The sequence below is a fragment of the Zalophus californianus genome, chromosome 2, assembly GCF_009762305.2.
Source record: "Zalophus californianus isolate mZalCal1 chromosome 2, mZalCal1.pri.v2, whole genome shotgun sequence".
Classification (NCBI taxonomy): domain Eukaryota; kingdom Metazoa; phylum Chordata; class Mammalia; order Carnivora; family Otariidae; genus Zalophus; species Zalophus californianus.
Genome location: NC_045596.1, coordinates 40,908,403 through 40,924,847, shown reverse-complemented (window position 1 = coordinate 40,924,847; position 16,445 = coordinate 40,908,403). Strand labels below are relative to the sequence as shown.

Here is a 16,445-nt window from a genome sequence, read left to right as displayed (position 1 = left end):
GTCTTATGTTACCACCTCTGGCTAATCAATGAAGAAACGCTGAATTCAGGCAAGGAAAACATTAAGGAAAAAAAATCTATTGTTTCGGGCACCTGGGTGGCTCAGTCGGTTAAGCGTCTGCCTTCGGCTCAGGTCATGATCCCGGAGTCCCGGGATCGAGTCCCACATCAGGCTCCTTGCTGAGCAGGGAGCCTGCTTCTCCCTCTGACCCTCCCCCCTCTCATGTACTCTCTCTCTCTCATTCTCGCTCTCTCAAGTAAATAAATAAATCTTTAAAAAAAAATCTATTGTTTCCACCAAAGCACCTCTATTAGACCTATTAGCCCACACATTTCAAATCGTGACACATTCAAATTGGGGTTACGTTTGGCCCATCTAAATCAGTATTTCTTTTCTGGAGCTAGTTTAAAACCTGCTTTTCAACTTAGGCACTGCCTCGATGAGAGATTCCATCAGGCTCTAAAAAGAAAAGAAGAAGAAGTGCTTCAGTTTTCATGAATGGAAGTTGAAACAGGTTCACTTCCAATCTTCTCTTTGGGTCATTTGGGACTTTGCAAAGTAAACAGAAAGAGCCACATTTCTCTCCTCTATTCAATGTTTGGGAAAATCCCAGTGGAGGTAGGCCATCTGTGAGGTCTAATATTTGGATATCAGTTGCACTCTGTTTTAGATTTTTCTCTGAAGACTCATATGAATAATCATAAAGATGTTCCTAAGACTGAATCATCCAGGTGACTAGCTCCATTTGGCAGACAACCATGACTAGGCAAACTATGGCCGATGGGGACTCATTACTCTAACTCTGACTCTCTCAGTTACACACAGTGAACATAGATCTACAGGGTTGAAGGGGATCACTTAGGAGTTTAGTAAGAAATACATATTCTGACAACTCAACAAAGATACTTTCCAAACATGAAACACAAAAGAGGACAATTTTAACCTCTAGGAAAGAAAAATAAAATTGGTATCCTTTTTCATTCTTTTCTTTTATTGAAAATCTAACTGTATAGCCCATAATTGGCCATATTTTTATGTGTGCAGAAAAAAGAATGAATATGCTAAATTTCCATAGCTTACCTATTACTAGAGTGTAGCAAATAATTTAAAATTTTCAGAGGCTTTTAAATTAATACATTATTTTCCATTTAGAAAGCTAAGGATGACATAATATATGCAATAAATTATTTCTGCAAAATTTCACTTATGGATCATTAAAGCCAGATACAGGCCAGTGTTTTTCAAACTTGTCTGCTGATATTAAAAATACAGAGGCCCCTGGAGATTCTGATTCAGATACTTGGAGTGGAGCTCAAGAATCTGTCTTTGATAAACATGCCAAGTGACTTTCATCATCAAACAAATTTGGGAAATACTAGTCAACATTTTTTATTGAAGTGACTTAAGACATAAATATGATGACAGCTCCAACTTATTGAAAGTTTAAGTATAATTTAAAGAATTGTCATTTTTGGTGATCCAAATATTTAAAATTTTAGAAATAATTATTTGAAATTTTCATAGAGTTAATGCATTATATGAATCAGGATATGTGCATCTTTATATGGAATGCCATTCAGTGTTTTAATTTTGAATAATATCCATTTGTCTCTTTCATTGATTCATAATGACACTAAAATTTAGGTGCCTGTTTTTAAGAAGTATACCTGAATATGCATTAGGGATATTAACTAGGAAACTGAAACTCTGAAAAAGAGAGAAAGTAGAAGGGAATGAGAGAGAAAGTAGAAACAGCAGGAAAGGTGTGACATGGTCAGAGATTTAAGGAAAAACACAAATGCTAGAAAAATCACCCTGACATAGATATGGGGCTCGAGGGAATTCTATTTCATGATACAATTAATAGAAGTGTGAAGAAAATAAGACAAAAGGAAAAGATAAGCAGAGGTATAAAGAATAAAGATGGGGCACCTGGGTGGCTCAGTCGGTTAAGCGTCTGATTCTTGATTTCAGCTCAGGTCATGATCTCAGGGCCGTGAGATTGAGCCCCGCGTTGGGCTCCATGCTTGGTGTGGGGCCTGGTTGAAATTCTCTCTCTCTCTCCCTCTCTCTCTGCCCCTCCCCACCCCTCTTGAGCTTTCTCTCTCTCTCTCTCTCAAAAAAAAAAGTAGAGAGAGATAAAAAGAGATTTTCCATTTTAGGCTTCTTATTTAGGAACTTATTTGTTGGGGCAAAGTCTTTTTTTTTTTTTTTAAAGATTTTATTTATTTATTTATTTATTTGAGAGAGAAAGAATGAGAGAGAGAGAAAGCACATGAGATGGGAGGAGGGTCAGAGGGAGAAACAGACTTCCTGCCGAGCAGGGAGCCCGAGGCGGACCGACCAGGGACTCCAGGATCATGACCTGAGCTGAAGGCAGGTCATGCTTAACCAACTGAGCCACCCAGGCGCCCTGTTAGGGAAAAATCTTAAACAGATGATAAAATCAAGATTCTTCCTCCACATGTAAAAGTTGAGAGAGCCTAACTCCCAGTGGTCAGCAGTATCTGTAATTCTAAAACCCAATACATAGGTCCTAAAGAGGCATTTCCTGAAATGGGTCTTCTAGAACAATGCCTTTACAAGAATGCCATGAGACAAGGGTTTCATAGTGAAATAAATTTGCAGAGTGCTGCATATGACATTCTCCCTGAAGTTTCCCATGAACGGCAGATGATGAATGACTCTTCAGGGTCTGGCAGAAAAGATGGGTTCAACTCACCTTTTAACTTCTTTTTTCAAATGGATAGGGCCACAAGATACTTTTTTCACCCCACATCTTAACATCCTACAGACTCAGTGAAAAGATGATGGGCTCAACATGAAAAAACATGGGTTTGAACTTTTGCTCCAACGTTTACTAACTTCATGACTTGGGATTAGGTTACTTAGTAATAACCTAGAGCCTTCACTTCTCTTTCTGTACAATAGGTTTAATGACACGGAGAGCTTGGCACAATGGCATGTAGGAAATGCCAGATTAAATACTTGTTACTAGTATTCCACAGAGGATTTTCTGGGAAATGTTAGGTCTTCTTAAGTTTTCCGTCAAATTATCAATATAAGTATAAATATGAATGACACTATCACTCTTAAAAATTCCAGGAGAATTTGTTTTTCTAATCAAAGAAAACCCGAAACTTTTCTTTTATTTTTCCACCCCACCCACCCCCGTCCCTTTTTATTTTCAGCTGGGCAATTTCAAATAAAACTAAGAAAGGTCAAAAGTCATTGATAGCACATCAAGGCCAGTGATTTGTAGCAACAGGCTAGAGTATGCATACAAATGGGTCTTTGAACAAAAGTAACCACTGTCTATGTCTGTTCAGGATGCTATAACAAAATACCATAGAGTGGTACCTTAGACAACAAACATTTATTTCTTGCAGTTCTGGAGGCTGGGAAGTCCAAGATTAAGGTGCCAGCAGATCTGGTGCCTGGTGAGGACCCACTTTGTCCTTCATGGACAGCCATCTTGCTGACATGGCGGGAGGGATGAGGGAGCTCTCCAGGATCTCTTTTATAAGAGCACCAGTCCTACTCATGAAGGCTCCACCCAAATGACCTCATCACGTCCCAAAGGCCCACCTCCAAATGCCATCATTTTGGGGATTAGGTTTCAACATATGAATTTGGGGGGAGACACAAATGGTCCAGGCTATAGCAACCATTCCGAGATGAAGCGGCCTTCAGCTTCAAAGAGAGAACTCTGGCTGGCCAGTAAGACTGCTCACACCAAACACAGCAGTAGAAGAGGAGAAAGCTGGTTTTCCTGCCTTCAACACCCCATTCAAAGGGGAAAAAAACTTTCCCATTACATAACTCAATAACGCTAGTCGCCTACTCAGGGCCCCCATGGTCCCTCTGTCCCTTGTCTCTCCCTCTATCCCTATCACTTTCAGGAAAGAATCCAAAACCCCACTTGTACTCTGGGATTACTGCTCCAAGTTATTTGCATTTGCATTCTAACATCCTCAGAGTCTTCAGTCTGAGTAAATCTCTAAAACTGAAATGCCAAGAATCTGCCAGTAAAGTGCAAGTGAGTAGAGAGGCCTTCCTGTCAGGGTTCCTAAAATTGCTTCTGTGGAAAGTAGATTCTTCAACCTTGACAACGTATCTTCTCTGGTTCTGATTCATGCCTCCTTTCTAAGGGTGAATACAATGTCCTTTATGCCCTCTGTGCCACTTCCAGCGTGTTATTTTAAGCTACACATGTATCTCCTCAGATCATTCTCACCATAGGTTACATTAAGCTGGGACACTTCCCTCAATAATTTATTACTGGGTGATAAGTCTAGGCTTCTTGATGGCAGTGCCATGGAAGGACTGATTCAACCCACTATCAACATAAAGGACTTAAGATGATCTCCCAAAGAAGAGGTCATCCCCAGTCCCTGCACCATTGTTCAGAGAGATCACAGACCCATCCCATAGGTACACACTGCCAAGGACTACTGAGCACGTTCTCTTCACAACTGAAAGTCTTGTTCACCGTTGTATCCCCAGGGCCTGACACAGTGCCAGGCACACCTTTTAAAAGCATCAGCAAGTGCTTTTTAAGTGAAGGATTGATGAAGGAACAACTAACGTTTCCATTCTTGCTTCCACTTATGACTCTTGCTGAGCCAATCCTAAATTATCTTATTCTGAAGACATGGCTCTGAAACTTGTTCCCTGGTCTAAGATGATAGAACTGAGTAGAAGAGAAATATAATGCCCCACCCCAGCATCCCAAGAATCAATGCTAAAAGTCTGATTCATTAAATGGTACTCAAGATCTTCTGACAACTGTCCAATTACTAAAGACCTTTTCTAAAATATATTTCACATCACATTTCAATACATTATTTTGGTTGTATCACTAAATCCTGGCTTAAACTCTATTGAATAAAACAATAACATACCCATTTGTCATATTCTTTTGTTGCTCACCCAATAGAAACTAGAGTTAGCTGCCCAATTTTGATATACTAATTGCCAGTGATACTATGGAAAGTATATTTATGCTGGCACCCAGTGGGCAATTTTTTAAGCATAAAATTGTCCCATTACATTTCATTTTAAAATAAGAAAATTAGTTCCTGCTTTATTTTCAAGGCCCTTGTTCACTCACTGTATTAAAGCCAAAACACTTCACTGCTGGGTATTTAAATGGCATACACCGAATGTCACTTACCCATATGGCGCCTGGGCTCACATTTCAATGACCTAATGCAGTTTGTAATACTAGTTTCTTAAAAGCTCCATAACACTTTGCCTTTAATTATAGGTGTGATATTATCCAAAGTTATACTACTAAGAAATCTCTCACTCAACCCAAACTTTATAGAACACTGTTGGCAGCAGTCCGCCTCATGAAGGATGTGAGGTGCCTAGAAATGAATTAGAATGGTCTGCAAATCGCCCTGGAGCTTAGGAATATAGCAGGTAGAGCACACAGCTGTGGTAATGGGAAGTGTTAGAACTGATCTTAGGAGTTCCTCCTTCCCACCACTCATTTTATTATTAATGATCCTGGGATCATGGGTTAGTAGGTATTTTAAAAGATTGTGTAATTCACCTGTGAATGACAACTGAGTTACACTGAGTTACATTCTCTTATGAAGTTCACCACATTTCTCCTATTGCCTTGCATAACTTTCTTCTATATGGGTATTTGCCCTCCCAATTAATGTATTTAAATTCAATTGATATTCAGTCCTGATCCCATTTTCTTTTCTGTCTTCCGTCATTATCTGCTCCCGATGACAGGAAAATCATCAAAGAATGCAACTGGACATGACATTAAGCTCCCTGAGGGCCAGAACCCTGTCCACCACTCCATCCCTAGGAGTAGGTACTGAATCTAGCACACCAGAGCTACGCACTGAATAAGTATTCATAAGTGCATGAATGAATGAACAGGAAACAAAAGAACCGATGCTATGGGCCATGACAGAAAAAGAAAAAATAGGCTAGAATGTGATTCTGAAAGAAAAGACCTTGGAAGAAGATTGCATGATGTTTTGGAGGAACAGCTTCCTTACCTATAAGTCGAAGACATGCCTGAATTTGCTGTAGGAGCAACTAAAATAATGTAAGTGCAAGCTCCATAAAAATGGGAAAGCACTACTCAGAGACAGTATCTTGAATATGATGACAATGGATTGTGAAGAAAATTAACTAAATCTGGCAGTTAAGCTACAGCATAAAATTGTAACAGTCACAGGGTCAACCCCAGAGAAGGGGTGCGGTCCAGACTTACGGAATGAATTCGTGGCCCTGGTTCAGACCTTACAGAATGGAGATGGGCAAAGGCTATTGCTGAAGTTGGGGATCTGGAAAGAAAGCATCTCATTGCAAAGAACCTGCAGATATAGAAGCACTCTTTTTCTTGATTTTATTGTTAGATGTTGAGCCAATAATATAGAATTGACATTTACCAGTTTACAAAGTAGGAGCTTTTCATACTTCAAAGTTACTAAGGTTAAGGTGCATGCCCAGATGAGATGAGTCTAGGTCAGCCTCCTTTGCTTTTGCGGATGCTTTCCAAAAATTATTCGAGACACTTCGCCATTATTCCCTATGTGGTTACAGTTCAAATCAGAGACTTGAGAGATGACAACTGACCAGACAGGGTACAGAGAAAATAAACTGAGCAACTGAGCTATGTGTGAACATTTTCCAAATCAGGGCATGTGTTCCCCCATCCAACTCCTAAAAATGAATTATCATTGCTTAGATTTTAGAAAATGTTTTTTAACATAGAACACAAAGTAATAGTTGCATGGGTTCAACGCACACCAACTTTTCCAGAGATGCGCTTACTATGTAAATCAAGGCATGACTAAGATTTTGTTCAAAACTTTATCAGGAATTGTCCATCATTTCAGAATATCATATCCAACACTGTTTGTGATATTGCCAATACAATGCACATTGGCCTGCATTTGTAGCTCATGACTACCTACAGGTGTAAGCATCTGACGACTTGATCTTATCACCTAGGATGGCAACACCGAAGCCTTCTTACTGAAATACATGTTATTAAAAACTGTTTTTCCTTTTTTCTGCTTTGTATTAAAGTTAGGATACTATACTCATTGTTTAAAAGTATGTATGCATTTGGGTCTTATAACATTGAATTTTATGTCACAATAATCAGAATATTTGTCATAAAGGGGCACTGAATCTGGGAGGGTTGAGAGAACAACTAATCTCCTCCAACCTATGCACTCTAAAATAAAACTGAGACTCAGAGCGGTGGAGTAACTTTTGCTCTAGGCCGCAAAGCAAACTGATGACCAAGTCAGAACTGGAACTACCTAAACACTGAGTCCTCCTTCCAGCAGCTGCGTTGCCTCAATGTGATGACTATGTAAAAATACACAGGGGTAGAAAAATCAACCTCACACTTCAGAATAAAGTTGGTGACCATTAGACCCAAGGGACAGGGATGGAGGAGGTCTCTCCTCGTGTCTAGCTACCAGCACAAGGGATAAGATGGTTTATTTTTTTTATTTTATTTTATTATGTTATGTTAGTCACCATACAATACATTATTAGTTTTTGATGTAGTGATCCACGATTCATTGTTTGCATATAACACCCAGTGCTCCATGCAGTACGTGCCCTCCTTAATACCCATCACCAGGCTAACCCATCCCCCCACCCCCTCCCCTCTAGAACCCTCAGTTTGTTTCTCAGAGTCCACAGTCTCTCATGGTTCGTCTCTCACTCCGATTCTCCCCCTTCATTTTTCCCTTCCTTCTCCTAATGTCCTCCCTGCTATTCCTTATGTTCCACAAATAAGTGAAACCATACGATAATTGACTTTCTCTGCTTGACTTATTTCACTTAGCATAATCTCCTCCAGTCCCATCCATGTTGATGTAAAAGTTGGGTATTCATCCTTTCTGATGGCTGAGTCATATTCCATTGTAGATATGGACCACATCTTTTTTATCCATTCATCTGCTGAAGAGCATCTCGGCAAACTCTTTCCACAGTTTGGCTATTGCGGACATTGCTGCTATGAACATTGGGGTGCATATGGCCCTTCTTTTCACTACATCTGTGTCTTTGGGGTAAATACCCTGTAGTGCAATTGCGAGTTGGTACAACCACTTTGGAAAACACTGTGGAGGTGTCTCAAAAAAAAAAAAATAGAGCTACCCAATGACCCAGCAATTGCACTACTGGGATAAGATGGTTTAGAGAAGTTTTTGCTTTGGGTTTGTTTGGTTGGTTGGTTTTTTGTTTTTTGTTTTTTGTTTTTTCACCTACAAGGCACTAGGTGCTAGTTTGGGCACTGAGCGCAGACAAAGCTGTGGCCAATTCAGAGTTTCTCTCCAAAAGGCACACAGAGAGAGCAGTCATTTGTAAGGCTTGTGTTTAAGACCATATTAAAGTGGTAAGGGGGAGGGGGGGAACAGACAAAACATTACATATCTTGGGAAAGATACATTCCATTATTACGTTGAACTTGAACTTTTTCAACAGTCCTTCACAGTCAAGAAATCAAGGTATTTTCGCTCAATTTAAATCAATAAATGGTACCCCTAATTTTAAGCCCCACATTTAGGTATTTTTAGTCAGATGCAGTTCTTAGGAGGTCTGAGTTTGCAAACAACTAGGTGGAATAGATAAAGCACATGTCCAGGTTGCTTCTATATGTAACATGTACATTAAAACTGTATGAAACATCCCCACAAGATAAACACAAGGTAATTACCATTTCTCTCAAAGCTGGCTTCTAGCCAAATCACTTCTGTGCATTTATGAAGCAAGAACATTCTGTCAGGTAAGTAGCTTTGGCATTGGTACCCAACTCAACCGAACAGGGCATTCTCAAAGCAGGAAAAGAGAAGCAAGCCAGTGAACTCTATTCTCTGAAATCAACACCAACTACGTGTAGCCTGAAGTACTGCTACCAGGACAAGTTCCCCCGCCTGGGATTAGGGCTGTCTTCCAAACAAGAAAATTATAACACTCAATATCGTATTCAAGCTTTAAGCTAATACCAGCAATTATAATATTTATGATCCATCTGTAAGCTAAACTGACTCTGTCTTTTGAACTCCACGTGGTAAAGATTTTCCACTTAAGTTTCTACAGTTGCCATAAAAGAGCCTAGTATTTGAGGATGAAAACCCTGAGGGACTTTGCTTCAAATGAATATGATCCTAAACACCTATGCAGTTGTTTTTAACAAAGTAATGGAATTTGTATCTATAAAATAAAATGCAATATATCTGAGGTTACAAACACGCTAAGCCAAAACATTTAACTCTCCAGGTGGAGTGATACACAGAATTGCGTTTTCACATTATCTTAAGTGAGTTCTGAGGCAAGCACAGGAGACAGGCACTGGGGAAGTTAGCTGGTGCAGATGTACTGTAGCAAAAGGACATGTCTGCTGGCTTTAAAACCCTAGGGAGAAAAACAAACAGTTCATGATTATGGTCACTTTCTTAGACTTTCTTTTCGAAGGACGTAAATGAAACTGGGGTGGTCAATCTGGGTTTACATCGAAAAAAAACCTCTCAATCAGAGAGGCTCCTCCCATGTCACCCATGGGACCCGCTTGGGCACCATCAACAGGAGGGCCCAGAAATGAAGGTGTGAGGTGGAGGTCAGAGATGTTCCCTGGGAGGTGAAACATTCATTTTGCTGCACAGGGCTGAGTGTTAAAAGAGCATTAAAAAGCCATCTAAACCATCCCACTTACTCGGCAATCCACATCTTATTGGAGAAGGGCTCCGGCTTCGAGATATCTGGAAAATACAAAGGAGGAATGTGAATGACACAGTAGATGGACCTCAAAGAATGACTCCCTTTGACGTTTTATTCCTAAAACCAGCTAAATGGTAGTTGTTCTGAGGCACTTTACAACTATGATGCCAACCCTGAGGTTGAGCAATGCGATTCCTCCTATACGTCCTGAAGTAAATGGGCGATCAATTTGGTTTAAATCATGTCATTCATTAAAATCTGGGCTCAGTGGCTTAAGTTTGTTTGCTTGTTTGTTTTGATAGTTGCTGAAGACTTTGAGATTGGATGTTCAGTGGCCATACTGAATTCAATGCTTTCCAGAAAATAATTAGTAGTAGTAGTACAATTAACCAATTAAAGCTAAAATGATCAAATACTCTCTATCAGATTCTTATATGAATGATGTCATGTGTCCAAAACGCTGTCCTACGAAGGAGTGTCCCTGGGGAGCCAGAAAAGAATCATTTTCCAAATCTCACCTTTGCTTTCACTAAGCAAAAGCCACCACCCTATACCTACAAACCTGTTATGTTTCAGAAATAACTGACTACAAGCAACATTCTTGCTCTGAGCTTTCAAAAACTTTAGATAAATAGACACTAACAAAGATGAAAGCTGTTCTGGATGCATCAAGACCTCAAATAAGCCAAAAAAAAACAGACTAAAAATATTTGTATTTTATTTTGCAGGTGTACCCAATCACTGTAAGGAGAGCACGGTGGAAAGGGACAGAGAGTGGGCAGCGGTTTCACCGTCAATAATATATTTTAGGGGCGCCTGGCTGGCTCAGTCAGTAGAGCATGCAACCCTCGATCTCAGGTTCATGAGTTCAAGCTCCACACTGGGCGTGGAGCCTACTTAAAAAAAAAAAAAGAAAAAGAAAAAAAGAATGTATTTTATTCCCTCTAATGTTTGAATTTTTTGGTTCTCCTTGGGCACAAAGCAGGAAAGAGAAAGAAGGGGTGTGAAACATGCATAAGGGCTTTATTAGAGGGACACTGCCCACCAATAAGCCTTCCAGTGAGAGTCCAGAGGAAAATTTTGCCATGTCTGTGAGCACTATAGGTGTCTAATATTGCTCTTTGATAAGCCATGTCCTCTTAGAATAAGGAGATTGTGACTTTTCCAGGATAAAATTCTCAAGATTTCTTTTTTATTTTTCAGTCCACTAAATGCACTATCCTTTTACTTTTACCCACTGTAAATGCTTATTCATGAATATGGATAAGTAAGTATATTAAAATCTCTAAGAGCAAAAGATCTGTGTCAGATTTATGTTTTCCATTCTAGGGCTATTTCCTTTTTCTGGATATTCCTCCTTAATTTCCCAGCTCATTGAAATTCCATCCATTCTAAAAAGCCAAATCAAGTACCAACTCGCCCATGAACCCCTTCCTCACTACCAAGTCCAGAAAAAGTGCCTACCTCCTTTCATGGCTCTAGTCCTTCATGCCTCTTGTATGGACGGTGGCATATACCATACTCAGTTACTTTGTTTAAATCATATTGATCTTCCTGTATTGAAACCCATTCAGGGAAGAAACCGTGTTTTCATCATACTTGTGTCCCCCCCCCCCTCTGCAAATTGAGCATCCATTAGCAAAGGAAGGAATATTTGATAAAGAGCACGCTGAAGTAATAGATGCTCACTAAACTCAGAAAAGTAGACCTTATTAGCGGGGGGGCGGGGGGGCAGTTGTTTTTTATTTTGTTTTACAGAGGGAGTTTCAGAAGTTTATAGCTAGAGTTGCATTACTGGAGATAATTTCAGAGAAGTGGAGCCCTAGCTGTTGTTCTCCTCCACTACTCTCCCTAAAACAAGACTGAGCAAATATTTCAAGAATTTTTATTCAAAGGAACAGCAAATTGTTATCCTATCTGGTGTCCAGATGTCTTGGACCAGTCCTGTATTCAAAAGGCATGGACTAAATATTATTTGTTGAATAAATCAACAGTGGTGACTCTTAATAATGTTTTTGGTTTTCAGAAATGTTTTTGCTGTTATTTTTTTTTTTTTGACAGAGGTACTAGTCCTCCCAAGAACTAATACACAAGGAGACCAGTGTTACTCTTCCTACTTTGAAGCATGGAGGAAAAATTAATGCCTGCAATGCCCTTTATACAGTATTGAAATCCAGACCATTTGAGCAATTTCTCTAAACTCATGCAATACGTTGAAGAGTAACCAAGGACCTGTGTTTAGGTCACTCCCATCCTCTGTTCGGAAGACTATATCTGTTGCCCATTTTCATTCTAAAACAAAAATAAAACTATGAAATATGTCAAGTCTATTGTTCTTCAAAGTAATTAAGAAAAACACAACCTCTACTTCTTTCTAGAACGACAAGTTCCTTAGCAAGGGAGCATAAAAATCAGTTTAGGGTTATTGCAACAGGTTCTCTTTCTACCTACAGGCTTATAATCACCTCTTGCATAGGTGACTATTGGAGATAAGAGTGTCAACTAGAAGATGCTTTGTGTAAAAATTATTAGATATATACCGTGCTTAAACCAATACGGCTACGGGGGCAGATGGGACTTAAACTCCTGCTTCGACATCGACTTACAGATCGCACTGAATTCCACTAAAAGAAGAGAGAGAAATAGCAGTTTGTGAAAGTTCACATGACTTAAAACAATATGCATATCCTAAAGAATGAGAGGTTTTGCTGATACGATTACACTTGGCCCATTACTGGGCATTAATCAGCGTGAGACACACTTTTCACATCTTACAGCTGCCCAATATTTGACAATAACTTTAGGGTATTTCTCAGATAAAATCCCATGACAGTGAACATTGGAATATTCAAAATCTTGGTGCTAGAATTTTGTTTTGATGTGTAAATTGTTAGAAATTAAATTCCAGCTTGCAAGTGTCAGAAAATGTAAGCCCCATGTGGGCAGGGATTTGGGTCTCTTTTGTTCATTGCTGAATCCCCAGCACCTAAACACAGTGCTTGGGTCATAAAAATATTGTTGAATGAAATGAATTAATGAATGAGGGAGGGAGGGAGGGGGTCACCATTGTTGCCCATCTATTAACTAAATTAATGACTAAGAAAACGATATTCACTATAATGAGATTTTACCAGCAAAATCCTTCTTACAAATTTCCCTTCATTCAACTTTTTCCTTTATTCCAAGTACTTCCTTTTAGGATTTTCACATTTTGTTTTAGGAGTTTAAGCTGGGGTAAATGTTGGTGATATGCTTGAGGAGAGGAAGAAGGAAGTTTAAATGCCTTATTTGATGTAGAATATACGAATAGTGGCCATTTCCTCTCCCTCCCTTCCGAATTGCACTACAGAGAGTCTACAATTAGAGTTTCTTAGCAAAAAGTGAGAGTTGCAGGAGCAAGAAGCATGTTTTATGAGCTCATTCATCATAGAACATGTGTGGCTGTCAGATCAACCCAATCCAATTTCTGTAGGTTCAACTTTCATAGCACAAAATATTTTATTGAGATACTATTCACTCTAGTGGAATGTTTCAGCTGCAAAAACCCTTAAGTTCTTTTAAAATACTCTACTCCTGTTCTTCCTTATATTATGAAAAACTGCCATTGAAGCACTTTCCTATTCTCTTGTTCAAAGAGAACAGGAACTGAGCCCACCCAGATGGTGGCTTTGCGCTGGACTGAATAGCCTCCATTTAGAATTCACTTAATTCTTTCTAGGAGGGGCAGGATAAAAACTCCATTGTGTGAACTACACAGAATATCCAAGCCCCCGTGGCCACCCAACCCCCACCACCACACACATTAATAAACTTTCATAGTTACGACGCCATTTTGAAGGCTGCCCAATTATTTACCATGTCCAAAACATTCTACAACCAATGCATATAGGAAGCAGCCCTCCAAAACTGATAAGCTACTCTCTCCCCACCTCTTCTGCCTTCTTTTTTTTCATCCCTCCCCCCTCCCTACGCATCATACCAAGGAGAGAAAAACAGTACATTCATCATTTCCAACATGGATAATGGTCAGTAAAAATTTGGCCAACTGTTTCCCGAAAGTTAATTGATCCCTTCCCAATGCTTAGAATTATAGAGGGCCTTCAATAAGATGAGCTCAAAGAGCTTTGCCCATATGATAGCATATTTCTAAGATGGAGGAACCAAATATGGCTATTCCATCTTATAAATAAAGCAACAGACAAAGAAGTTACTGCCAGGAAATTATGAAGAATTGTGGAGGAATCAAAGAAAAGAATCTCTTGTTTCCCAGCCAGTCTGTTTCCCCTCCTTTGTATGAAGCCTTATCAAGCAACTCTTTAGACTTCCTCTATAGAACCTCTGGGTTTAGAAATGTTCTCGAACTTGTGAATCAAACACTTGGGATGAATTGTCACTACGCAAGGCCACCGTACAAAAGCCCCTCTCTTGGTGACAGCTTCTCCCTTCATAATGACACAGTCATTCTCCATGAGAGCAGGCCACACGTGATAGAGGACCAAAGGAGCAGTGAAATCAGAGTCATAGCTGCGACGGTACCTATTTTAAACACACAAAAGAACAAAAAAGAGAAGTTAAGCAAGGATGTAGTGTGACTGGAGGACATCACTGTAAATTCTCGTTTTCTATTATGCTCAGTCTAGATGAATATGGATCCTGATTCTGGTACTAAAGAGATGGTTGTGAGCTCTTAGAACGGGAATCAGTGATAACAAGGACCCAACATGGACTCACACAGAACAAGTTTTGTCAGACTAAACTCATTCCTTCCCTTCTCAGAATTACAAGTTACAGGTCAGGGAAACACTAGAGATGGAGACCATCTGAAATCCTGGAGGCACCCTGAAAGATTTCTCATGCTATCTTTGTGGGCAAAATAAGAGAAATAGAGGTGGATGATTGACCTAAGTAGATGGATTAGAAACTGGTTCAGTGATCATACCCAAAGTGAAATAATTAATGAGTCAATTAGACCTTGAATTCAGCTTTCTCTCAATCATTCGATAAGTAACATGTTCATCAATGACCTGCATGAACTATAGATAAACCACTCAAAGGCTAGGGATGGGTAGGAAAAGAGAAATAAAGGACAGTATCAAAAAATAGCTCAACAAACAGGAACAATAAGCTGAATCTAATAAGACACAATGTAGTGCGGGTATGTATGAGGTTCTATAATTGAGTCCAAAAAGCATATAATTGCACAGATAGAGGCAATAAAAGGCTTAATCACAGTACAAGTAAGAATAATAGGTTTCAGTTGAACTCAGAATGATCAACAACAGTGTTATATAACCAAAAAACAAAAACAGAAAACACTAGTACAGATTAGCGGGATTAATAGAGAATAAGAACGGAAAGGGTATTAGTCTCTCTAAGCTGCTCCGTTCAAAGCAGGGGACTACATCTACTGTGGACACTTAAAAAGGAATACTCAGAAGAGCATGGAACACAGACCAAAGAAACTGATCTATCAGGAAGTCTCAAATCCCCTTTATGTGGAAAAACCCAAAGCCATGAGGCCAGAAGTAGGAAGATTTGAATAATTGCTTCAAATATGTGAAAGGCTGTCGGGTTTTTTTGGTTTGGGTTTTTTGTGGGTTTGTTTGTTTGTTTGTTTGTTTTTTAAGGATTAAACTTGTTCTATGGGGCACCTGGGTGGCTCAGTCGTTAAGCATCTGCCTTTGGCTCAGGTCATGATCCCAGGGTCCTGGGATCAAGCCCCGCATCAGGCTCCCTGCTCCGCAGGAAGCCTGCTTCTCCCTCTCCCACTCCCCATGTTTGTGTTCCTGCTCTTGCTATCTCTCTCTGTCAAATAAATATATAAAGTCTTAAAAAAAAAACTTGTTCTATGAAGTCCTCGAAGTAGAACCAAATAGTCATTATTAGGAGCTCTAGTTTCGGCTCTACAGCCTTTCAGAGATACAGGCTACAGAGTGCACCAAGAGGCAACAACTTCCGTCTGATGGAAGGCATGGAAGCAGGAGGACCCCAGAGGTCTGTGAAGTGTGCAGATTCCATAAAGTAAATTAAGTGAACATTTCTGAGTGGTTCTATGCATTCTCCAAAGGAGAAAGGAATAAAGGAAGGGGGATGAAGAGACTATGTTCTGTAAGGAAATCAAAAAGCTCGATTGCAGTGTAATGTTCTAACTGCAGCTCTTCCATGAGTGGACACATGTTAGGAGCGATGATCTGAAAGAAACTAGAAACAGGACAACGGCAGGAAAATACGGCAAGCTAGAAGGCAATTGGAAACACCATCATTGTGATTTGGATAAGCAAAAGAAATGTATGTAGCTTCTGTCATCAATAGCTTGTAGGGATATTGGGCCACCACCACCCCACAACTCTATAGACTGAACAGAGACCAAGAGCTAACATTTCCTGAGTGTGCAATGCATGCCAAGCAGTGTCCTTTAAAAAAAAAAAGATTTTATTTATTTATTTGAGAGAGAGAGAGAGAGAAAGTGCACGAGCAGGGGGGAGGAGTAGAGGGAGAGGAAGAAGCAGACTCCCCAATGAGCAGGGAGCCTGATGTTGCGGCCCAATCCCAGGACCCCAAGATCTTGACCTGAGCCGAAGGCAGCCACTTAACCAACTGAGCCACCCAGGCGCCCCCATGCCAAGCAGTGTCCTAAGTACTTTATCTGAATGAGTTCGACTACCTTCTCCAGCCCTAGGAAATAGGTATTATTATTTCCCCCATATGACAGAGAGGGAACTAAGGAACAG

At 39.9% G+C, this 16,445-nt stretch overlaps 1 protein-coding gene across 5 annotated transcripts in view; it reads right to left on the bottom strand.

The window, feature by feature from the left end:
- Nucleotides 1-8,057: 8,057 nt before the first annotated feature.
- The window catches only part of SPATA18 (spermatogenesis associated 18), a 36,969-nt gene continuing 28,581 nt past the window's right edge, over nt 8,058-16,445 (bottom strand). For 2 of the 5 annotated variants that reach the window (XR_004819919.1, XR_004819921.1), the window contains 4 exons: nt 14,051-14,250; nt 12,255-12,338; nt 9,710-9,755; nt 8,058-9,411 (listed from right to left, as the gene is read on the bottom strand). Coding sequence is in view for 2 of the 5 variants with exons in the window: in XM_035726231.1 (XP_035582124.1) it covers nt 9,404-9,411; nt 9,710-9,755; nt 12,255-12,338; nt 14,127-14,250 (262 nt within the window). In the remaining 3 variants the exon portion in view is untranslated. The remainder of the gene's footprint in view (nt 9,412-9,709; nt 9,756-12,254; nt 12,339-14,050; nt 14,251-16,445) is intronic. The other 3 variants (XM_035726231.1, XM_035726232.1, XR_004819920.1) reach the window with 2 other exon arrangements.